This window comes from Paramisgurnus dabryanus, chromosome 14 (assembly GCF_030506205.2).
Source record: "Paramisgurnus dabryanus chromosome 14, PD_genome_1.1, whole genome shotgun sequence".
Taxonomy (NCBI): domain Eukaryota; kingdom Metazoa; phylum Chordata; class Actinopteri; order Cypriniformes; family Cobitidae; genus Paramisgurnus; species Paramisgurnus dabryanus.
In genome coordinates this window covers 33304834-33332116 of record NC_133350.1, presented here as the reverse complement: position 1 = coordinate 33332116, position 27283 = coordinate 33304834, and the positions used below count along the sequence as shown (strand labels likewise).

The 27283-nt window shown below is 37.7% G+C and overlaps 1 protein-coding gene across 1 annotated transcript in view; it reads left to right on the top strand.

Moving 5' to 3' along the window:
• Positions 1 to 137: 137 nt before the first annotated feature.
• The window catches only part of syn2b (synapsin IIb), a 185250-nt gene continuing 158104 nt past the window's right edge, over positions 138 to 27283 (top strand). Inside the window, exon 1 of the mRNA XM_065265920.2 lies at positions 138 to 741. Coding sequence (XP_065121992.1) covers positions 377 to 741 — 365 coding nt within the window. The 5' untranslated portion in view covers positions 138 to 376. The remainder of the gene's footprint in view (positions 742 to 27283) is intronic.

Here is a 27283-nt window from a genome sequence, read left to right as displayed (position 1 = left end):
CATGCATATGTATTGGAAACCCCATTCAGCAGCTGCAGAACAACGTAGTACAGCCACGTAAGCAATGATGTAGGAGATCGTGAGGGACTGGGGGAGGGAGCGAGTGTGTATGTGTGAGAGAGAGAGAAAGAGAATGCATGAGGGAGGGAGGGGAGACACAGGCAGAGCGTGAGCATCTCTTCCTGGCATTCTAGCTGTCAGTGCAGGAGCACACAGAGAGAGAGAGAGAGAGCAGAGAGGAAAAATACAAGTGCAACATCAACAACACATTCAGAAGAAGCAGGACAAGACTCTGAGATCTTCAACCTTGGAGCTCAAAGATTCTCGTCAAACACCTTTGCACAATTTTAGAGTTTAACCTTCTCCAGCCGCAGCCATGAACTTCCTACGACGTCGGCTCTCTGACAGCAGCTTCATCGCCAACCTCCCCAATGGTTACATGTCAGACCTCCAGAGGCCTGACCCACCTCCACCACCTCCTCCCACCACCAGCCCCAAGACCCCTGCCTCCGGACCGACTCCTGCCCAGCCGGCCCCCGCTGTGACCAAGTCCCCGACCGCTTCTCCGGCACCGGAGCGACAGCCGCAACCTGCACAATCGACCGGGACAGGATTCTTCAGCTCCATCACCAACGTAGTGAAGCAAACCGCAGCTTCTGCAGGACTCGTGGAGCAGAGTCCCACAGCGGTGTCACGGAAGTTTAAGATCCTGCTGGTCATCGATGAACCCCAACATGACTGGTGAGTTACCTTCCCCTGATCCAGACTGTGATGATAAATTTGGCGGCTCACATCAGTGGTGTGTTGCCCAACTTCATCCAAAACAATCCAAAGTTTCTTGTTTTTTGAGTTGCACAGGCCACTTTAATCCCACTGCCTTCTTTGGTTTAAAAATGGACTTTTTGCCAATTCCCCAGATGCTTAAGGTTGATTGGACTTTTCCATCAATCTTAAAGCTCTTAAGCAGATGGCTGCATGCAGGCAGACTTAATTTACAGCAATGGTGCCAATAGATTTAATTGGCCACCCAAAGCTTTTTTTAACCTTTTGTTCAGGTTGTCTTACTAATGGCACAAGAGTGGAGTGTATATGGAAATGATCACACTATGATGCAAATCAGATGAATCATTGCTAAATGTTTGTTTGCCCCTTGCATCTGTGACTAGTGTCTATGTTGAGGTTAACTAGGTTAAACTGCTCAGATTGTAAATAAATTCCTATGCTAATCTTCAGTTCTGCAATTTTTACATCTTATGCAGTGTTGGCCAGTCAATGACCACAGTTGCTATGCTCCATATCAGTGCTGTGATTGGTTGGGAAAAAGCTTTTTCAGCTGTTGAATGTTCAGTCTGAATTGCATTTATAAGATTAGTTTTGTCATTAAAGCGATTTAGAAGCCAAACTGAAATAATTCCTCACAAGCTTTGCATAACAATGAATCCAGAGAAAGCTTTGAGTAGAGCAATCGCACTTTTCTTCTCCTAGATACAAGCATGAATATTTCATTGGTGATCCTACGGAGCAGTCAGCATGCTTTCTCTCCAAGAAGCGAAGCCAACAGTCTTTGGCTATTATTGATTTTTCTTTAGGGGCATCCTCATAAATACTGACTTAAGAAGCCACTGTGTTTTTTGGATACATATAGTCTAATTATTTTAAATAACACACACACAATGTGCAGTGAAGGTGTACGTTTCAGTTTGTTTAAGTACTGTTGTCCAAATTTAAGTTAGCACCAAAGAACTGCACCAACGCAGGCGGCTATACATTTTATGTGAACTCTGGTATAGTGTGGAACCGATATGAATGCAATCTAGACGTGAGAAGGCGAGCCATGATGTGATGATATTCATCTATTATACATGTACCATAATAAATGTGTCATTGCTGCTCCCAAATAGCATTTAAAGCTGCAAGCCGTAACTTATGCAACCTAGAAAATGTGAAAAAGAATAACCCACTAACTTAATTTTGGTAAACCATTCTCTGCAAGCATGTGAAAAAAGAGGTAATTGAAATTTGGCCCTTGTGATGTCAGAAGGGGATCTTATTATAATAATCCCGCCCCTTAATCTGCACTATCCAACTATGACACTGCCATTTAGTGCAGAGAAAAAGAAATGAGAGAGAGAGAGAGAAATAATTGACAGCACAATTGAGTTTAAATTTTAACAAACCACCATTATGGTGATCAGTGTTTGCATTTCATCAGCTCATTCACATTTTAAAAGAACACACCCAAAAACAGCACACACCTTTGCTCACACCTACAAAGTGTCAATTTTAACATGTTATAATAAATTATCTGTGTGGTATTCTGAGCTAAAACTTCACATATGTACTCTGGAGACACAAAATATTTATTTGATACCTTTATAAAGTCTTGTGAAATGTCCCCTTTAAAGCAACTTGTGCACATGTATAAATGTTAATGCCAATCTTGCTGTTGTCCTTCTTTGCACATTTTAGCAGTAAAATATCAAAACTGGAATGAAACAGTATAGTTGGTATCTTCTTGTGAGTAGTTACAGTGCTAAACAGCTGTTGTGAGTACTAGCATTGATAACGCATATATGCTGTGAAAAGAGACCCGTGGGGTGAAGGTAATGGCAACACACTTGGGTTTGGTCCAAGAAATCGAACCAAATGTGATGAGAGCCTATGTGATTTTATTTGTTTTAAGATCCATTGGAAGCATGCAGCATGCCTCATATTAAAGCCACACGCAGGTCAGTGTCTCAGTATGAGTGCAGCAGTGAATTGTAAATGTGCACGGTTGAATATTGACACGGACGTCAGCTTCTGTCTGAGATCTGTTTGTGTTTTGTGCACATCACATTTTTGTATTACTATGTGTTTCTACAATTACCTTCGGATGTATATTTAGGGTTAGTCAAAGCACTAATTGAAAAAGGTTTTATTTGCATGTTCTGGGAACCATCTTGTGAATCACTCTGCGAGTGTGTTTGACACAAACTAGGGTCTTACATAACCGTCAGCTTCCATCTCTCATGTAATGGGTTCGGCCTTGAAAAAAGTGTCCCTATTTATTTCCCACAGGATTTTGGGAGTAATTCACTATGAATGATTTGTGCCTGCTGATAGTGTCGTCTGTACGGAGCAATACACCATCTTGTAGGCTGACATTAAGTGATGTGAAGGATGCAGTCGGATTTAATGGTACACTCTTAAATATTAAGGTTGTTAAAAGGTTTTTTGATAGACTGCATGACTCCATAAAGAATCTACAACATCCACAGAAAGGGAAAAACCCTTTTAAAACCATTTTTATTAAAGTGGACACACCCACTGTTATCTACACAATTACTGTATTTGAAGGGGGCAAATATCTAATATATTATATAATATAATATAAGCATGTAGTCAAATAAAGCACAGTATCAGTGGTATTTCACTGCCGTTACCACCAACTGGATTGCAGGTAGTAGGCGAATAAAATGTAGTTTTTTTGTACTTATGTTGCAAGAAAAATAAATAGTGCAACTGTAAAGTCGTCTCCTTTTGAAAACATGTAATTTGCATACATTTGGCTGGTGCATTTATATAAAGTGACTTACAATGCATTCAAGCTATACATTTGATCATAAGTATGCAGTGGCGGCCGATGACTTCTCTTTCGAGAAGCACAAATTCCAAAAATGTTTTCGGAGTGCCATGTGTGTTGCTTGCCATGTCAAAATATGTGTTCCTGCGTCATGTGAACCCATGTGCATCATGCGTCTTGTCAAAATATGTGCCTGCTGCACACGCGTCAAAAGGGTTTCTTTTACAAAGTACGGATCCCGGCAGGTCACCCCTTTGAGAAAAGAAAACAAGACCTGCAAATCCGTAATCATGGTTTTGTAATCTGTCCCAATAGTTTAAAACCGTACTCACAGATGAATAAACTGTTCCCTCAGTTTTAAAAATCGTGCGCATGGATTCATAAATTTGAGAATGGATAAAAGTATATGTTGATCGTAAATTAACCACATACCTAGGTTAAAAGATAAGGCAAACAGCCAAACAAGCCACAGATGGTGTGCCGGACACTGGCGTCATCTTGCCAACTCCGTCAAAAAACTGTAAGAAACGTTGTAATAATATTTATCATTAAACGAAAACAATACTAAATAAATGTAATTGTTTATTATGTTCATTATGGTTTGTTCAAATAACTTACAGTGTGCTGAATGAGAAAGATACTGCTGACTGTTGGACCGCATGAGCTTGATGTGTCGCCATAGAAGTCAATTAAACATTTCTGTTTAAAAAAAAATCACACCAGGGGGACAGCTGTGACATTTTAAACATTCGTCTGAAAAGGTTAAAACATGAACTCTTGATCTACTTTATGTACAAACACTCGACTGACTTTCCCACTGTACATGTACTGGTATGCCCCTGTGCTTTTATAGTTGTGTATCGAAGACCCATCAACGACGAGCAACAACATGAAATAATTGAATATATCTTCATATGATGTATCAGGGCACTTCTTCATTTCATCCCCCCACTGTGTTATATATGGCTGGTGTATAAAACAATTACCGTAACTGTTACTACCGACCGGCTATTGAAATGGAAGTCTTGCACATAACGTGAAATGCATCACATCACCTCAAAAATACTGCGTATGAAAATAAGGTGGACATGTAAAACTTATAGATCATTCGGCATCACTCGGTCACAAATCCAGAACCTTTAGACCCAGTGGTTTGCTAAGTATTATATAACTCACAACCCTCCTCCACCACTTTGGGTAAGTAACGAATCCCTGCGGGTCATGAGAATTGGCTGAGGGAATAAAGGCTCTGCCTTCTGCCCTTGTGAGTCTCCTCCATGTTGATGCACAAAGCGCACTAGATGGCCGGTCATGTGTCGCAGTAATGAAAAGGGACATCAGGCCTCAGGCCTGTGTCTGTGTGCTCAGTCACAATGACATTAAAGCCCGACCAGCATGCAGGATATATTTTGCTTAATTTGTATTTATGTATATATAAAGTTTACTTGTACATTTCCATTGTTCATATATATTATATTTATGATAATTTACAAATTTTACAAAGATTTTACACTTCTTTTTGGAATGCTTGATTATGATGATAGTTGACAGTACCTATTGACTTCCACAGTATTTGTTTTTCCTACTATGGAAATCAATAGGTACTGTCAACTGTGTCCTTACAATAATTTATCAAAATATCTTATTTTGTGTTCCTATTTTGTGTTCCTAACCCTAACATATCCATAAAATCAGAGGGAAGTGTAACCATGATCTAAACTGTAAACCTATCCCTCCCTCAGTTCTGTATGTTGGTCTGAACATCTTTTACTTGACAAAATCAAGAAGGGCAGTCAATAGATTTACAATATGCCTCCAACAAAAGAAACAATCTTTGCTTGTGGAGTACACAGTTAAAAATAACTATAGTTTTATAATAGTAGCAATTCCTGTAACTGTGTTATTCACAGTAAACTGATAAAATGGATGTTTGCAGATCCGTGCAGACTGCTTTAAATGGCATGCCTGTTTGCTTTTCTGTCCAGACCAAGAGCAGATGTGTTTGTGAAGCACGTGTCCCTCAACACATGGGATATTACCTGTAGTTTAATTTCATCATGTCCATCCTGTGGCCTTATTAAAGAGCATCCAAACTCAATCACCATACTGTATGCCTCATAGTCCAGTGCTCTTCTGTTTAAGATCAACATGGGTATGGATATAGTACATCAGCAGTGCCAAATTGTTCAGCTTTTTAAAAGGCAATGAAACAGCATCTGCCTCATAGGCCAGCCTGGTCTCGTATTAACACCTAGCTTTTAAAAACATTCTTTTTGTATGTTTGAATAGATGCTGAAGCATACAATGTAGACATATTTGCACCATTTAATCATAACATGGTTACGTTTTTACAGCTACTAAATGTAAACCATTTTCAAATCTTTCATACCATAAAGGTTGCTATATAATTTTCAATAAAGTTACCAACCATACCACAAACCTTACTGTAAACCCAAACCCTTTTTATACTTGGCTACCATTTTTTTTGTTTAACTTGACCAAGCTCGACCAATCACATTCCCCACGCGCACACGTGCATAGAAGTGTGGGACAAAATGATAAAGGTATCTCAGCGATCAGGAAGTAAAGCAAACACTGGATTCAGACAGCAGCATTTTAGAGCTTTCAGACGCAGCTTTGAATTCAAATTCATAACGAACACAAAATTTGACGTTTACAGTCGCTGATAAGAACTGGGATCAAAATCGCTGAATAAAGGGCTGAATTTGGATCTGTTCCTCGCAATCGTATGAAATTTAAAGATGAATAAGATCTTTTATGAATTTATGTTGCGTTTTGGTGTAATTATTGTTGCATATGAGAAAACGCCTTTTGTGTGTCATGGGAAATTAATGGTTAAATAATTACAGAAATATCATTCATTTTAAGGTTTTAAAGTGTAGTCTTGTTTATTATTTTATAATTCTCCGAAAGTCACAAACATTTCATTAGGTAAATGAGTAAACTGTTTTAAATTAATAAGTCAGAAAATATGACTGAAAGCATGTCATTAATATAAGTAAAAAAACAGCACTGCCAGCAATTTTAATATTTATGATAAGAATACATACACATTTGTATGTCTATAAAGCTGCTAATATGTAAATAATTAACGTTTTAGCCCTGTCAAAAACATATATATTATGCGTTTCAGTGTGCATTAAAATGTGAGTAAATGTATGTGTGGTACAACAAATTCCCTGAATTGCCCCTTCAGCATACCGTGTAGCAATTTAAATGTGTAACAACTGTAGATACATCACAGCCATTAAACCTGAAGTCAGTGGCAAAATCAAAACCAGATTTAAAAGAAGCACCTGATTGGACAATAAAGTATAGTGCAGGATGAGTCATCAATATCTTGGATGTGTTTCTATATGAACAAAATAATGAGAGTAAATGTAAAAAATTAATAGCAAAAATAGCAAATTGAATTAAATTTCCATCTAGAAACTAAATACTGTGTTTCAAATGATAAATGTACAGTAATTATATAATGCTGAATTATTCAGAAATGTATAAATAGATCTAACTCAGTAGAGTAAAAGCACTGTGGAAAAGAAAAACAAACATATATCTACAGGATTTCTCATATAATAATTATTCAGTGTTTAATTATACTGTTGATCCTCATTGATGCCCTAGAGATCTGCTAAGACTAATCACCAAATATGGACCTTCATTTAACACCGCTAACACTTCTGAACAGTAATCTAGATTTGTTAAAAGATTTTAATTGACTTTTTTGATGGGCATCCAATGAAAAATCAGTGCAATTATTATAAACTCTGGGCATGTCAACTCTAATGTCTTTACCGCAATATTACCAAAAACATTTTCACTCTTACACAGTGTCGCTTTCTATTTAACGTCTTTTTTTAATGAATCTCTGAAAGCCAATACTTGAAATCACCTAAACAAATCACCTAAGACATGCCCCTTACTGCAGATTGGCTACAAGTGTGTTTTGCTAGTCGGCCCGACTGCCTTTTGCAATGCGTTTTCAAAAAATCAGGGACACCCCTTTAATGATCATCCTTTTCAGTAAATAAAATGAAATATAAGCAGCAGTTTTTATCGCAGAAGTATTGCAATCAAAACCACTTTAAAAATGAGTCGTTTGAAAGGATCTTGTAAACATATCATATCTAAGTTTGAACATTTGTCTCGAAAATAAATAGTTGTGAGTGGTGTATGTGTCACCCAGTTGACTTGTTTTCACTGTTGAAATAACACATCAGACGTTGGCATAAATTTCAGACGAGAGTACAATAGCATATCATTATAATAGCAGAGAATAAATGATTGATCTATAATAATATCTACAACTAGTTTTAGTTGTGTATGTGATGATCAGTCACAATGTTTAATATGCTGTATCTCATCTCTCTCCATCTCTTTGTGTGTATGTGTGTGTGTGGGTTTGTGTGTGTTTGTATCTGACCACACTGGAAGCTTTGATGAATGACCTGCCATTAAAGCTTTTAGCTTAAGCTGAATTGATCTCTCCTTCTATTTGAAGACAGCAACTGGGAAAACAAATTCTGGTTCACATTATGATTGGGTTTGTCTTCTTTGATGTCCAATGAACATATACTGTACATTACTATTGTCTGGTTTTTGTGACCTGCAATTGCACATTAACAGAACAAATGTTGTGCAGTGTTTAAACAGTCTTATTATCTCTGTATTTCTTTATGCTGCCTCTCATTACATTTAATTTAGATGCAAAACACAGCTAAAAGATCATTCTGTTGTGGGAATGTAGGGACAGTAGTGTGAAAAAAACTGTCAGAGCCTTTTTTTGGTTTCCATCCCTGTTACTCATAAAAATAAAAGGCATCACAATCGTTCTTAATACTCTCCAGTTGTATTTACTGTAATTGTCCTTGTTCCTGGCTCAGTTGGAAGAGCATTGAGTTAGCAGTTCGATCCCAGGTAACACACTTAAAATTTATACCTTAAATGCACTCGCTTGGGACGAAAGCATCTGCCAAATGTATAGTTAAACAATAACCTGTAAAAGAACAAACAGCCATTGTTAAAGTCAAACCATTAATCTTGTAATTGTGAAGAAATGGCACCACATAACATCCAGTCGTGCTGTTTTTATTTTCTTATAAACCATTTATGAAAATCATCATTCAATTTCATGCACACTCAGTAATTGGGAAGTCATAGTATTGTTGGCCAACATGTGATTTATAGCAATAAAAAAACCTTCAGCCTGATTTACAACCTACAATTACAGCACATTCAATTATTTCACAGGATGTGTTTGACTTCTGCTCCTCTCCTTTTTCATTTATTCACATCTGCTTTTCAACAAGTTAAGGTCAATAGCTCAGACAGATGGCAGGGCTTTTATCACGAGTCAAGGCTGGAATGTCTTTATTTTCATGTGAGATTTTATTGTGTTTACTTTAGACCCCCCTCCCAAAAAAAGCAAAAGCATTCAGTCTCTTAAAGGTACAATTTGTAAGATATTTGCAGTAAAATATCCTTAAACCACTAGGCCAGTGTTAAATATTTTGTTCAGCTGATTACTTACAATATCTCTAATGTTTTCTACTACTGTAAATTATGCCATTCTAAACAGTGACACAGGGCAGCGCTGTCGCCTGTCAATGATATTAATATTCACGTTCCCACGAAATTATGTAAATTTCAGAATTTTTTTCATGACCGCATCACAAATTTCTATTTACGTGTCATTGTCACGTATTGGTTACTCAACTGTTTTTTCATATTTTCTTCAGAAAAAAATAGTATAAACCAATATTAAAAGTGACATCCTAACACAAACATCAAATCTAACCCTGAACTGAAGCGACAATGGTTTGAAAATAGGAAAAAGCAGTTGAGTAACCAATACGTGACAATGACATGTAAACAGAAATTCGTGATACGGTCACAAAAAACATGGAAATTCATGAAAGTATAACGAAAAAGAATAAAAAAATTACGTGACTATAGGTACGTAATTTAGTGAGACACGTTACCCTTTGTTACCACATTAACTGACGTAAAAATCATATGAAAATCTATGACTAACAATTTCATTTTGAACATTACATTGAACCTTACATAATGAAATAAAACTGTGTCATCAAACACAATATTTATAAAACTTGCTTACTTTACCTCATCAGTTGACAAGATTTTTGTTCCCGTCTGATTGATGGCCATCAGCAGTTGAGTAAAAGACAACAAATCCCATCATTCCACGCTTCTTAAGAGCATCATTAATCTACGTCATTGTTATTGTTTTGATTGTGCGCCCTCTTTAACAGGGAAAATGTATTAAGAATTGTTTATTTTATTCAATTTCAATAAAATTATTTGCCTGTGAATAATGGTATTACATGTTAGAATAGCGTTGGACCTTTTCTCAAAACAATACAATGATTTGTCTTAGTCAGAAGTGTTTTTTATTATTATTACAAAGTTTTATCACCCCCCAGGATGCTCTGTTATTGCTTAAGTGACCCTGAGTTCTCAATCATGTTTCCTTTGACATCAGTATTGTCTTCCTGGTCAAAATACAGTATGTACCCAGGGGGGCAGTACCCTTTAAAATGCCCTAAAATGTATTATTAGATACAGATATATATACATTTGGTACCAATATGTAACTTTGAGATACTACTACTGTATGTACCTTTCAGGAGCTCCCTTTGGTACCTCAGAGGTACTAACTCTTTATGTGCAAAGCTGCGATTTTTAAAAGGGTACAGCCCCAGTGACAGCTAGGGTACATCATCTGACCATTTTTTCTGACAGTGTACTGTTATTCAATTATTAAAATATGAGACGTAGTAGTGAAACTATAGAACTATACAAATGATGCCTCAAAACAAAAAGAGATATTAAAATAACCTTGCTTTTCTGTGGATATACTTAAATATGATGTGTCTTCATTGCTTCATAATAAAAACTAAGTAGTAGCATACAAACTGCATTAGACAAGTTCGTCTACATCATTTCTAATATTAGCATCTTTACGAACACCTTACAGCATGAAGATGGTTTTAACATTGACAGGTGTTAGGTTCTCACATTTTCGTAAATGCAATTATAAGAGTCCTGGAGAAAATGCTTAGGTTATGGATGAGTGATATTTCAGTGATATAAACAGGAGTTATATGATGGTGTTGATTGATCTGATGACTCTATTGTGTGCAGGCTGCTCTGAACATTTTCCCAAAATTTTTAAAAACACGCTTGCATCAAAAACAACTTACCCTTTAAGACATTGACACTAGTTTACACAGTTTTTTGTTTTTAAAAACCATAGTTAATCCATTGTAATCATAGGGGAACCATTTTAAGTGCTATACCACTTCCGAATGGTTCTTCAGAGGTGCTTTATAGGTGCTATGTAGCACTAAAAATTGATCCCCTATGATTACGAGCTTTTAGTGCTATTTATCACCATTTTTTTTTAGAGTGTAGTAAACCATGGTTTTTAGGGATGCACCGATAGGATTTTTTTGGGCCGATGCCGATACCGATTTAAACAGACAACTTCTGGCCGATACCGATATTAAACACTTGTATACAATACTATACAGTTGGTCTATTAGCTAGTTTGTTTCTGCATCAAATAATTTTTACTGAACATGGATTGGATCTAATTAACATTCAACTGACCAAAATAATAAGAGAGGCACAAATTAAGCTAAAACAAATATAATAAGACAGCATGACAACCTTCAAAGGTGGTTTTTGCTATTCAGCATTTATTTTATTAACAACATTAACTCATTTTTTACATATGATGGATTTCTTTATGCAGTTAATTAATAAACAATCGGTATCGGCCTTTCTCGTGCTATTGCCGATATGCCGATGGTTTCAAATTTATCAAAAATCGGCCGATAAATGTTGGCGGCCGATACATCAGTGCATCACTAATGGTGTTGCTAATAGTAATCAATACACCAGAAACCACGGCATGTCAATATATGCAATTTTTTAATCTTTAAATTAACAATCAATCAATCGAATGATCGTAACCTGTAATAGTGCAATAAGCCTTTACTGCAATGGCATATGACATGAAAGTGTGCATAAAAATGCCCGCTTCCTTACGTTAATTTAAAATATTTTTTTTATCTTAATAACATGCTAGTGGGATTGTAAAATGAGTCAATATAGTTGGTGTTTTGATAAAAATCATTACTTAAAGGTGTGGTGAATTTTTCGATTTTATTGTTTTATACTGTTGTCTGAGGTCTACTTATGATGTTCGCGTGGTCTTTACATTCAAAAACATCAAAAACAATAAGTAATAGGCTATTTTGTAACATTGATTAGTGGCTCTCTGGAAAAAAGCTTTGTTTGAAGGGGCGGGCCGCATTGAAGACCTGGACGTAAACACCCACTGCTATGATTGGACGGCTTCATTCCCTGTCATTACATGTGGGGAAATGTTATTAAAACATTAATGTGTTAAAATAGCAGCCGAACACATATATGTTTGAGCCACAAAAGATTCTGGGTGCTAAAGATGATACACATAAATGACAATACGTATAGTAAAGTAGAAACAAAACTTTAAACTCGACGTAAAGTACCGTATACAACACAGTAAGGACGCATCAGATTCTAAACTGCGGCTGATAAGCTCTTATCAATAACTTTGTATATTTCTATTGTGCTTGTGAGGTTGCTCTTGGATACACGTAATGTTACATACCACAGTTATATGTAGTGCTGGGCGATAATTCGATAACGATAATTTTACCGATATAAACTTTTTCGATAAAACGATAAGGACAGTTCGATAAGTGATCGATAATGTTTACGCACTGTGCGTAATGTTGCGCGAGCACTTCCGGATGCGGCACGCGCTCTTGGTTTACAATCACAGTGACAGTTAGACTTGAAGGAGTGGAAGATGAGGCAAGTTATTCATTTATTAGTAGAGACCTATGATTTTCGTGATGCGGATAACGCAGACGGAATCACGGAATCCAAATGCGTGGAAACATTTTCTTGTGTGTAATGTTGGACGCGCAAACAGGGTTCGTCAAACACAGCAGACACAATAGGTGCAGTATACTGTACTTTCATTCAGCGTCCGCCTTGCGCACGCACACGTCCGCGGAGCTTTAAAAGTATATTTACAGGACATTCACAAACTGAGGAAAAGCAGCAGATCCACCACTGCAGTGAATATAGTGTTTGCGTATGTGCGCTCCCACAGCAACGTGACACTCTTGACATCCATTTATCAGCGTGTATAGCTCGTATATGTATAACACACGCGTGATCACTGAACTAAGTTTTCTTTCTTGTTTAAGTGAACATAAACAGATGCATTAAAACAAGATTTTAGTATTTGTATTTGTCATGTTCTGAATAAAAAGTAGTTTAAAACCATTATTAACTGTCTGTTTTTACAATTTTCATTCAGGAACAAAAATCTGCCTTTAAATTTGACAGGAGTAAAGATTTGTTATTTATCATGATAATTATCAATATCGACTGATATGGAAAACATTTTCTCGATAATATTTTGGGTCATATCGCCCAGCCCTAGTTATATGATAAAAAAAGCTTTGTTGAGTGTTTGACCGTTCAAACGCAACTTGCCTAAATTACCGTATACAACACAGTAAGCGGGCATCATAATCTAAATTGCGGAGGATAAGTCCTTCCTTTGCATATTTCTACCGTTAAATTACAATCGTATTGTTAAGTGTTGTACCTTTATTAATCGTTTAATGTTTTTAGTAAATAAAAACAGTCAAACATACGTGTTTAGACACGGATGTAACAACAGGACATATCAAGCAATCTCTTCTAACAAAACAATAGTGAAACGCAGTAACTTAAATAAAGTAAAATGTCTTACTTGCTGTGTCATTTTCGTCAGATCCAATATTAGTGGTGCTTTTAATCACAGTCTCTCTGCAAATCCAGCATCGACTTGCTTCTTTACAAGTGAATCCGCACAGTACACAAGGGGCTCTATTTTAACGATCTGAAACGCAAGTGCGAAGCGCAACGCGCAAGTGAGTTTGTGGGCGGATCTTGGGCGCTGTTGCTATTTTCCCGGCGTGAGAAATAACTCTTGCGCCGGGCGCAAATCAATAAGGGGTTGGTCTGAAGTAGGTTCATTATTCATAGGTGTGGTTTGGGCGTAACGTCAAATAAACCAATCAGAACGCTATCCAACATTCCCTTTAAACGCAAGGGCGCAAGTTCCATGGCGGGTTGCTATTATTATGACGGATTTACCAGGCGCATGCCAGGAGCGGTTCACAGCCGAGGAGACCGACGTCCTTGTACGGGGGAATCCCACGCTTGCCAGCATAAATCGGGCACGCCGTGTAACGGGAGGTGGATCTGCCTCAGGACTTGACGCCAGCAGAGGACATCGCTGCGTCCACCCTCACCGCTGAAAGGGTTTGGGGGCTTTGAAATCGGACCCAAGAAACGCAAGCAAGGTCCAACCCCAAAGTACTCTTACAAATCAAGTTCATATACATTAAGGTTTCTTATGAAAACATTTTAATTATTATTTACATAAAATAAACGTAATACAGCCACACAACAAAGTTATGAAAATATTTTAATCGTTATTTGCATGAGAATAAATGAAAACTATCACCACAATGCTCACCACTATGATTCCCCTTATCTCGTGTATTAATATTTTTAAGTGTAACAATTTATGATTTGCAAAAATAACTGTTGCATCTGTGTAGATTAGATAAGCAAAGTGTATGCGCGTTGTGCACGCTATACATTATGGTCAAGCATGCGCCCTTAAAATAGCATAATGAACCACGCGCAACGCGCCACTGACTTTAGACTAGTTTTTTTTGGTTAGTAGCGCAATTGTTTTTTGAAACTGCAAAATAGCATAAGAGATGGTTTGCGCCGCAACACGCCTCCTTTTTGCGCTGAACCGCCCAGGGAGCGCAAGTTCATTCCCTAGTTTGCTGACGTGCATCTGTGGAGGGAAAAACCCCGCTGTGCGCCGGCGCAAAATACGAATGATACATGCGTCACTGACAAAGTCAATTGCGCTGGGTGCAAGATAGGGCCCAAGGTATTCAAACACTCCCCACGCGAGCTGGAACTCTTCAAAAACACCCTTTTTTCACACATTCCTTATGTTATTTTCCGAGCCTCCGAATTAAAGTATGCAGCTTTTGTGTTGTTCCCACACGGTTCTTCCACAACCCTAGTCTTCGTTACCATGGTTACTCTATCATAACAGATCACCACGTCAAAATAAAAGTCTATCAGAAAAAATGTATTTAAAAGTCATTTTGGTTACATTTGGCAATCTTTACAGACATGTTTATTGACTGAGACACACGTGTGTCACGCGAAGCTGTGGGCGGGGCTACAAAAGTGGTCATTGTATTTGGCTATGGGAGGTGCTTCAATTCTACTTTGACGTCATAGATTTTCGAATTCCACACTGGAGTGTTTAGCTGGCTTGGTGCCAAAAACGGTTATATTTCAGTAGCACGGACGTTTTTAGTTCTGAAACTTGCAGGATGTTCATTTAAGTATGATGACCTCTTATATAACAAATTATCAAGTTCAATTTGAGTTTTTGATTCACCGCTCCTTTAAACTTATCTCATAATGAAGTTTATAACTCTGCCTCACATGGGTACTCTGGTGGCAAATAAGTCCATACGGCTAAAAATAGTCCCCTTGGAAACTTTCAATAGCAGGGGACTATTTTCGGGCACTGCGTAATATCACTGTGCCTGCTGCACCTATGGTACGGCAGCAAAGTCCTTGATTATTATGCTGAAATGAGAGCATAGTTAGCCATATAGGCCAAGATAATCGCTCTGTGATTGATCCATAACAATGCATTGTTACACACCTAATAGCAACATGCTAACCACCAATCAGAACACCACAACAACTGCACAGCAGCAGGCTAACCACCAATCAGAACACCACAGTGACCACATAGCAACAGGCTAACCATCGCCCAGTACACCATAGTGACTGCATAGCAACAGGCTTATCACCACTCAGAACTCCACAAACACTGCATAGCAACAGGCTAACCACCATTTAGAACACCACAACAACTCTATAGCAACAGGCCAACCACCAATCAGAACACCACAGTGACCACATAGCAACAGGTTAACCACCACCCAGTACACTATAGTGACTGCATAGCAACAGGCTAACCACCAATCAGAACACCAGAGTGACCGCATAGCAACAGGCTAACCACCGCCAAGTACACCATAGTGACTGCATAGTAACAGGCTAACCACCACTCAGAACAACACAGTGACCAGATAGGAACAGGTTAACCACCACCCAGTACACTATAGTGACCGCATAGCAACAGGCTAACCACCATTCAGAACACCACAACAACTCTATAGCAACAGGCCAACCACCAATCAGAACACCACAGTGACCGCATAGCAACAGGCTAACCACCGCCCAGTACACTATAGTGACCGCATTGCAACAGGCTAACCACCATTCAGAACACCACAGCCGCATTGCAACAGGTTCAATAATTTTCACAGAGTGTTTATGTAAACCACATTTGTCTTTCACATATATTGAAAGAATTCTTGAATAAGAATAATTTGACTGATCCAGTCCATAACCAGACAGAATGGATTCAATGAGTGGAAATAAAATAGCATTTGTATAAATCTGGTTTGTCAGGGCTGTGTTCTCATCTAGTTTTCTGTTCGCCTGCAGTCAATGAGTTCATGTGAATGCTTTTATGTAAGAACAGTTAATGAAATATTATGACAATGGTGAGCATGTACAGATTTATTCTGTTATGTCCATATTATATGTGCTCAAACTAGATTTGACCATCATTATCGTGGACATCATAATGGCTCTTGTACGAGAGACTGACATCATGCAACATTACAAGACTCACTGTTACAGGAATAAGAGGTTTACTGTAACTCTACATGCAGTGTTATTGTAGTCAGCATCTGTATCTATATCTCTGGAAGCTTAAACTGACACTCCACAAAAAAAAAAGATTACGCAGTGCCCGAAAATAGTCCCCATCTATTGAAGGTTACCAAGGGGACTATTTACAGGCTCTGCGAAATATAATTGTGCCTGCTGCACGCATGGTACGGCAGCAAAGTCCTTGATTATTACCCCAGTTTGAGAGGATAGCTCCTAGCCATATCGGACTAGAAAATCGCAACTTTTAATTTTTCATCAGTCTTAGTACACGATGTAACTACAGAAGAGTCAAGTTTTAAATGGGAAAAATATTGAAACTCCTTGGTTATTTTTGAGTGAGATGCTAATGGTCTAATAAGATTCAATGAATTATGCTAAGCTATGCCGCACGCATCTTGAGGACCAGCGCACTGGTAAACATGAGGAGGGAAAGCTTTCATTTGTCATCTAATAGCGGCAGTAAATGTAAGTTTATAACCATAGTAAACGCGAATGGGTCTCAATATCACTCCGGTTAAACACTTACGCATGGACATGCATCGTCTACGCTGAGTGTAGTTACCACTGGTTGTAGTTTCAAATGATGCAGCAGGCGTAAATATATTTCACAACGTCGGGCATAGCTAAGCCCAACGTAGGGCTTAGACCTAACTATTTTTTACATCTGGCGGGTGCAACCGGGCCCAGATATTTACATCTAGGGGAGCTGGAAAATAAGCCTTTATGAGTTTGTCAAATCAAAGACATAGTTTGTCTCTTCAAAGGTTTTCGCTAATTATTTTGTTATAAGACTCAGTTATCATACATCCCGTCTCTTCTACTGTAAGTACACAGAAAAAAATAAGACAAATCCGCGTTTAAGTCGGATTTTTATGAAGAATATGTGACTGTTTATGTAACTGGCAAAAGAAAACTTTGCCAACCAAATATTTGCCAAAAAGCGTGCATGTGACATCAAAGTACTGCCAAAGCACAGAGAATCCCTGTCATGTTCCTTCAATATCATATAGTATGCTCAGCATGAAGTCGAGCACACATATTGTCGTCAGTATGGCCTACATGAAACACGACTGGCCCCTACAGGTTTTGTATTTCCTGCGTCCCCCACTGAACCCCCTTTCTGCGGGATCTCGCAGAATTTCGGAAGTGCTCGCGGCATTCTGCTCTCTGAGACGCGCATTTTTAAAGGCCACATCTGTTTTAAAGCCTTATTTTTTGGATTACTTGAAACACTTAGGTTTCCCAGACAGGGATTAGCCTAGGCTTAGACTAAAATAAATGTAAGAGCTGTCCAAACTGCTAACAACTTGAACTGACAAATCTTAAAATACATCAGTTTTGCCTCAAAATGCACACAAGTAATGTTTTAGTAAGGAATGTTTGTTAAAACAAGTTATATTTCCAAATTCAACTAAGGTCTAGTCCTGGCTTAAGCTAATCCCTGTCCGGGGAACCACCCCTTAATGGGAAAAATGTGCAGTTGTTAAATTATTACACCTGATCTGAACCTTTTGACTATTAAATCATTTTTAAGGCAATGTTGAAATCACACTGACCTGTGGCATCTAATTAAGCTCATAGTACAGTAGGTCTTTATATACACATAATGCTCTCTATGGAAAACAACCAATGGGAATCTATTACCATGCTATTTTGCACATCATTTTGACATACAGTGTCGCTGCTTGGTTGCGTCTAAACTGGGTAGTTACAGTGAAGGACCATTGGGACCGAGTGAGGCAACGTGGATGTATCATGGCAGTGCCCTGAGACACAGATAATAATAGAAAATGTGATGATATGAAACCATTATTTTTTCCAGCATAAACTGAAAAACACGTAAACCACATGCAACAAACTTCCCCTGATGTCGTTAGATAACATTTACACAATTATCATGAGGCTCTCTGGAAGACTCTGATTGGTCCACTGCTGCATTGATAAACCTAAATTGTACACTTGATCGTCGTCCATGCCAACATACCCACCAACACTCATGTCTCACATATCACTTTACAGTCTCTATCATAGGGGTCCTGACAACAACTCAGTCTAGAGATAATGCCCAATGGAATATACTTGTACCAAGGGCAACCTTCCTATCTCTCTTATGAAACCAATAAGGAAGTGACAAAGTGCAATTCATCGACTGGCCAGTAGAGGCTGGCTCCAAAGGGAGTCAATTCCCATTGACCTCCATGTAAAAAATCTACTTTATAGCAGAAAGTAATATGTTTACAGCCTGGTTCAAACAGTGTTTTTGGTCTATATAGCTAATTATCCCATTTTTCAAACTTTAGTTATTGTGTAATGTTGCTGTTAAAGCATAAATAATACCTGTAAAATGATAAAGCTCAAAGTTCACAGCCAGGTGATATTTTTCAGAATTCCCCTTTCAGAGCCTACAGCGAACGACCTGTTTGGACTACAGCCCTCTACTTCCTGCATTAATGACGTAACTAGAACAGTCTTTTTTTTACTAAACTCCGCCCACAGGAATACATCAGTCGCCAGCTAAGCTAACGGCAAGCTAAGCTGCTATCGAATCACAACACACTAAACAAACTACACAATCAGAACTCTTTAAGTATTTCTGAAGGAGGGACTTCATAGAACAATGAAGACATCAGCCTGTTATGAGGACAGCGAAAACAGCGCTATACAGATAAGTAAACTGTGTGAAAAATACCACGTTTTTTTACACGTGAAACATGAACACATGTTATATTGCACACTGTAAACACAATCAAAGCTTTAAGAAAAGAAGATTTAAAAAAAGCTCTTCACAAACCTATGGGTAATGTCACGGACACTACTTCAATATTTTTTACAGTCCATGAATTGTACATTACCCCACTCTAAACTGGATAGGCCTATTTGAAACTAACATGCTGTATACAATACAGAAGATGTTTGACTGAACATATCCCATAATAATAATACATTCTAATTAACCCTTGTACATCGTTATACAACCAATCTTTGCAAAAAATAATTGATAATTACAAAATCTTCACATTCATTCATGAGTAAAATGAACAATGATGCTGTTTTCTTAGTCTCACTCTCATGGGGAAACAGTAATGATGTGTAATAATGTGGTTAATGCTTTACCAATGTGATGTTTGTTAGATAATAAGGCATATATTTTGCTTTGAGAGGAATATTTGACTTTGTATCTTAGCACTAATAATCATCATCAATGAAGTCTACAATGAGTGCAGAAAATACCTCGGCGTCTGAATGTGTCTTAGAACTGAACATCATCATCTGATGAATTTATACAATGAAATTCTTGTATTATAATTGCTTTTGAAACCAACTATTGCTATTATGAAGGGTCTTCCAATATCCAGTGTACATATATATTGTATCAAAAGAGAGAATTGATCTGGTTTCTTCCATATTTTTTACTGTATTTTTGTTTCCAAATGTATTGTTTGTCAAAAACTAAAAACCATTAAATACATAGTGGACCAGAAAATGATGAAACTACATTTACAGTGAAAAACATATTTTAAGATCAGAGTATCACTGAGGTTTGGGGGTGGGCTATAACAACCACCCAGAATATCTTAGTAACAGCAAATCAATGCTGTGGCATAATGCATAAATGATAAAACATTTTGCTACTGTCAAAAGAAATGAACTGGTGAGATTTGTTTCTAATTTCGAGCTTTAAAAGGTCAAATTTCTTTTTACATAATTTTCACATCATTCACGTCATTCATAAATCTTCAAAGATTGCAGGCCGTGTATAGAAGCCCCTGATGCATCTGTAGAAAATATCAGAAATCTGTTCAAACTAAACCTAACAATACAGCAGCAGGCAAACACCATATGAATGAAACCATGATCTCTGTTTTCATTGTTTCTGTCAAAATATAAAGTAACCAGATCCATGTTTATAAAACTGTAAACAGTGCATAAGCACAGAAGTATAATAATGGATTCTTGTACATATGCTACATTTTTGAGTGTGTCCACATGCATAAAATAAGTGGGTAACTATATAAAAAATCTGCTTAAACCTGTTTTTGCATATACATGCATATCAATAAACCGGCTATATGCATGACACTGCATTTACAAGATTTGGAGATTTAGCAGGTTTCTCGCAGGCAGTGACATCGTCAAATAAACCAATCAGAACGCTATCCAACATTCCCTTTAAACGCAAGGGCGCAAGTTCCATGGCGGGTTGCTATTATTATGACGGATTTACCAGGCGCACGCCAGGAGCGGTTCACAGCCGAGGAGACCGACGTTAGGTCCAACCCCAAAGTACTCTTACAAATCAAGTTCATATACATTAAGGTTTCTTATGAAAACATTTTAATTATTATTTACATAAAATAAACGTAATACAGCCACACAACAAACTTATGAAAATATTTTAATCGTTATTTGCATGAGAATTTTTTAACGCAGCCACACAATAAATAAAAACTATCACCACAATGCTCACCACTATGATTTCCCTTATCTCGTGTATTAATATTTTTTAGTGTAACAATTTATGATTTGCAAAAATAACTGTTGCATCTGTGTAGATTAGATAAGCAAAGTGTATGCGCGTTGTGCACGCTATACATTATGGTCAAGCATGCGCCCTTAAAATAGCATATTGAACCACGCGCAACGCGCCACTGACTTTAAAAAAAAATTTTCTGGTCAGTGGTGCAATTGTTTTTTGAAACTGCAAAATAGCACCAGGGATGGTTTGCGCCGGAACACGCCTCCTTTTTTGCGCTGAACCGCCCAGGGAGCGCAAGTTCATTCCCTAGTTTGCCAACGTGCATCTGTGGAGGGAAAAACCCACTGTGCGCCGGTGCAAAATACGAATGATACATGCGTCACTGACAAAGTCAATTGCGCTGGCTGCAAGATAGGGCCCTAAGGCTGTTTACAGTGTGTTTTAGCCGGGTTTTCGCCTGGAAGACTCTATAGAAACCTGGCACCCTATTGAACGACGTTAAACTGAGAGAGCATGCCGTTCACAAGCACCAGAATGAACGAGTTCACCTTGCGTTCATTAGGTAGTAATACAGTACGTTCAGTTCACGTTCGCCCAAAATATGAACTCGTTCATGAACTTTCGTTCAATGAACTCGTTCAGGCACAACACTGAGTATCAGTTTAATCCATTGCTTCTGCATTGAGTCTTGTACCTGGTGACAACACACATAGGTCAGGATGAAAGGTTGTTGTTCTTTGTTGGTAAAGCATGTATGTGTTAATCAAATGTTCATAAAATCTAACATTTTGTACTTTTGCCTCGTATACATCTTACAAATTTCTTGTCCCCACAGCAATACAGGGCAATTTTGTCTTTAATCGCCCAATATGTATGAAGGGTACTGGTATACATTTAATTACGGGTATGTACAGTGCCGGTCCTAGATGCTGGGGGGCCCTAAGCAAAGCTTTGTGAGGGGCCCTCTGTCAGTGCATTCAGACCCTTATAGCATAGCACACATACATCTCGGAGACGTCTATTTGATGTCTGCGTTTACATCTGCAAGATGTCTTATTTAAATTGTTTTCTCATCTGCAATACGTCTGTGAGACGTCTCCTAAAAGATGTCATATAGACATATTGAAGATGTCTGCAAGACGTTTTTGATTTAGAATGTATGTAAACCAGCTCTTTTCCTTTATAAGATGTTTTTACACACCAGATGTATTCCAGATCTCCAGATCTTTACCAGACATCTCACAGACGTACCTGTGCTATCTGGGTAAAACCCAGTCAATGTTGCTGTTAGTTAGTTGTTAACTAACCACATAGTGTATTATCTTATAGCTGTATAATATTCCCATATGCACATTACTTTGAAACCCTGACTGATAAACTTGCTGATTATAACATGAAACATGTATTTGCTGATAAGTTGTTTTGATTTAAAATGTGTTGTGAGAAGCACTAAAAAATTAACCTGATCTAAATGAATGTAATGAATCAAATTAAATTACATATAAATACATACTGTTAATACACAGGGGTTAAATTGGGATTTGTTATGTGGGGGGGGGCTCTGTGGGGAGGGGTACTTCGAGGGGTAACATGTTTAATACTGATGACAGCAAAGCCACTGGTGTGTTTCAATGACATTCTGGACCTCTGATAGGATTTGATAAGTTTCAGCTTTAAAAGAGCATTTCACCCGTAGAAACATTCATCTTTATTGAAAGTGTTATATTTGTAGTCGAAATGTAACATACATTTAGAATTTGGTGCCTATTTTACAGAGAAAAGGGGTGTTTGTAGTCTCATTCCCTCAACAAAGACATTGCACTTCCTTCTTTCAATGATGCAAAATGATGATTTTTACATCATTGAAAGAAGGATGTGCAACACTGAAATCTGTATTTCTCCAGTCTCAGCGGCAACTGAGGAAATGATGCATGACCATTCAAAAACATGACTGGAGTTCTAACTATACAAAGCTTAATGCAAATGGGTGAAGTGTCCCTTTAAAGCTGTCACAGAGGTTGACCCCAAATATTTTAAAAATAGTGTCTGATTTTAAATATTGCAAATCTATGAGTTTGACACCCTATATCCATTTGTTGCACATGTCATTATGCACAACTGATCAAACTTTAAAGGAAGTTAAAAGAATCAATCTCCTTGAATAATTCTAGGCATAAGATGCCCAAAAAGACTCAATTAACAAGATAAGGTACAACACACAGTACTGTATCAGCAACATGTCTTAGAAATTAGCCATATTTACATTATTTTATTATCTATACAATGAGTTATATCCAGTGTTATCCAGTTAACATACTGTAATTAAACGAGTGACATATTTAATCCTTTACAAATTTCAAGTCTTCTATTAAGTTTTCTCGACGTGGGCACCATTCTTACCTCTCTCTCTCTCTCTCTCTCTCTCTCTCTCTCTCTATCTCTCTCTCTCTCTTTCTCTCTCTCGTCAAATTATCCTGCACGAGAGCGCGTTCTTGAAGTTCAAAGGAAAAAGCGCGTGTTTTCGCGGCAATTGCGTCACCCAATTCGCGTCATTTGAATCGCCCCATGCTAGGACGCGTGTCTTTACATTGACTTAATCTGCTCGCGCAAATCCTTTATCTTGTTCCCTTGCTTCACGTTTTTTTCCCTTTATTCTGCTCCAGACGGATAGCTTTGTCTTTGTTTTAAATCAATGGTGGGCATATAATATGCGCATCGTTACCAAATCACTCTTCTGCGTCATGCACGCGGCCGTTTCTAAATTTGAAGGCTGCAACCTCCGGATCATGTCGCATATGCGCGCTGCATACGTCATCAAGCCTGATTTATTTAAGTTAAATAAGCATTTCATTTGCAAGTCATAAGCATAATATAACAATTAACCATTAACTAAGAATAATAGTCAACATTATAATTGTTAATATTCTAAAATACGTTTTTATGACGCATATATGCAGCCTACAAATGTGACCTCTGAAGGCTGCAGCCTTCGGATTGAGAAACTGCCTGCATGTTGTCCGAGTACATATCAGTGATTTACAGTTTTTTTCGATTGCTAAACGCCAGTGGGCACAACTGGAGTCACATGTGCAAAACTCTAACTACAGTCTGCACAGCAGCAGTTCATGTGGACCAAACTCTAGTTCGTTTTTCATTGCTTGAACACAGTTTTCAAAACTTTACACACTTATTCCATGACTTTAACCACAACCTGCACAACACTGTGGATTTACAGCACTTTGTTCAAATGCTAACACACTGCTGTCAAAACTGTGAATCACACATTCAAAACACAATTGATTTCAGCCTTGTGCCTTTCAAACACTGCTGATTGCAATTTCATATAAATATAAATTCCAATTTCATATATATATTTCATTTATATATAATATTACCTTTCATGTACTTTAAGTTTCTACCTTTTTTCTCATTACTGTAATTCCGTAAATTACTACAGACAACTGAAGCAACTGCTAATTTTCATTTACCCTAAAAAATTATGATGTTCTAAAAAAAATATTGTGATAAATCAATAAATAAATCATTCTTTAAAGAAAACATTACTTGGTGTGACATCACTGAAATTGTTAAAACTGTAAAGATATAAAGTTAGTATTTTGTGTATTGGTGTTTGATGTTAGTGTTTTTCCTCTCAGTGTGTTGTGAGTGACAGTGTGTGTTATCTCAGTGAGGGTTGTGTTTAGTGTTTGGCTGCACGGAGCTGTTTTGAGCCATATGTTAAGAGTTGTGCTCAGGTGACTTTTGGTAGTGCAGACTGTAGTTAGAGTTTTGCACATGTAGCTCCAGTTGTGCCCACTGGCGTTTAGCAATCGAAAAAAACTGTAAGAAATCATTAAGTATTTTTAAAAACCCGCACAAATTCGGAATTTTGCAAATTATTTAAATTAAAGCGTCTTGTTTTCATTAAACATAATAATAATTTTTCTTTGATATAATGGTTTTAAATAATTCTGAGATCAAGGGGGCCCTCTAGTGGTGCGGGGCCCTATGCAAATTGCGTACTTTGCGTATAGGAAAGACCGGCACTGGGTATGTAATTGGTACATTTAGGGCCTTTTAAAGGCTATAGTGTCACAGTGACAGCTTGGGACCCAGGGTGACAGTGTAGCTGCAAGCAGTCATTGCGATATTAAAAACCAAGAGTTTGGGACTATTTATCACTGTCAGGACAATATTACTGTTACTGAACTTACATTGTCCTATCTTACAATAAAAATAAATAAGAAATGATGTTTACTTTTCCCACCTTTTGCTTTCTTTTGTAATGCCCATGTTAGTGCTCTCAAAATGTAGCCAGGTAGAGGAAAAGTTTGAGTAAAAAAAAAAAATAGGTTTTCTAATCCACTGGAGTGTCCACTTAATAGATAAGCAATCCACTTTTTAGAGCATTAACATTTTGGAACATCTTCATTTGCATTATATGGACCTACAGAAATGGCATATTTTTGTATAAATCATTTTTTGTTTAGCTGAAGAAAGGGAATCATACATTTGAAGGGTATAAATGATAAGAATACGATTGCAGTGGCCCAGATAGCAAGTAACTGTAAAAACAAAGTAAAAAATTGTTGATTTGTCAACCAATTTTGTAAAACTGCGTAATTTTGGATAGCACAGTGTTCAATGAAGGACCAGATGTGTATAAAATAGTATTGTCTGCATAAAGGTGGATTTGAGAGATACCAGCAGCAAGAGCAACATCATTGAGTGCGTTTACATGCACAGTCTTACGCCGATTATGCTTAATAAACTGATAACACGTGGGGTCATGTAAATGCGTAAAGCGGTTTTCTTTAATCGGGGAAAGCCCATACACGGCGTAAGCAAAAACCGATCGGCACAGGTAGTTTTTTGCTCATTACGCCGATTTCGTGTGGCATGTAAACACCTTAACCCGCTTTCTCACGGTTTTGTCCATGTGCGCATGTCCCCGCGTATGAAAGATAAACGTCAATCGCGGAAGTAAGCGCAAAGTAACGCATAAAAATCTCCGCTGTTGGCAGAGAAACTGTGAGAATAGAAGCTCATGTTACATTTAAGCCGCCTTTCCACTGCACACGACAAACGACGGCCGATAAGCCGGAAGTCATTCATTTCCTATGGAGAGTCGCAAAGGGATTGCGTGAGGTGCCGATCATCATCAAAATTTGAACTTGTGCGACTAAACCGCATGCGATATGCCGAATGGAAGTTATGTTTTTCATTGTATTCCAATCACAAACTGTGTGTGAGGTGAAAATGATTAATCCTTTTGGTTTAACTTTATTAGTAACACTTGAATTCTAAAAAAAAAACACTTTTGATTACTGCTAAGTAATACAATATTAATTTAATTTGTGTACGTTATTATTTTAATCTTGTCTTTATATGTTCTCTCCAAAAAATATTTGCAATCTTTGTCATATATGCATAGCTGTTTATTGTTTCATTCATTTGCGTTCATTTATTTATTCCACCATGGTAAACATATTAGAATGAAGCCTCTTGCGCTGAAATGAGCTTCTCTCCCATATACGATTAAACTGAAACTTCATTACGACTGCCACTAGGGGGAGAACTCCGACTGTCGTTTCCGTATGTCGTGTGCAGTGGAAAGGCGGCTTTACAGGCTCTGAAGAGCTGAGAAGAGATACAACTGTACAGCTTAAGACAGATATGCCGTTGGCTTCTGATCGACTACTATGTACTATAGGCGGTGACGTCACTGCCTGCGAGAAAACTGATAATTCTCCAAGTCCCATGTAAACGCATTTGTCTGCATAGCCGGCTTATTGATTTGCATGTAAACGCATGAAAACAGTTTTCTATAATAACCGAAGGTGCTGTGACACCTATTGGAATTGTTAGTATTATTATTATTATTCTGCTTCTTCTTCTTCTTCTTAGCCATAGGCGTCTATGGCAGCCCTATGAATCGTACCTAGGAAAATGATGAAATTTGGCACAGTTGTAGTGGTGGTCTTAAAAGTCATGTGACCAAAAATGGGGTCTCTAGTACTAACTCTATAGCGCCACCAGCAGTGCAAAAATTCAATGTTCAAATGGTTATAACTTCTGATCCGCTTGATCTATGAAAATTCTACGTAGTACACTTGATTGCTCTCCTCATGCTTGTTGTTTTCAATACCTTACAGTAAAAATCCACCCATTACACATATGCCATTTTGAAATGTACAGTATTCCATTTTTTCGCTACTCCTCTTTCAAATGTGGTTCAATCAATTCTTATGAGATTTGGCACAGATGATCTTTGGAGTAAGCCGCATAGAAAT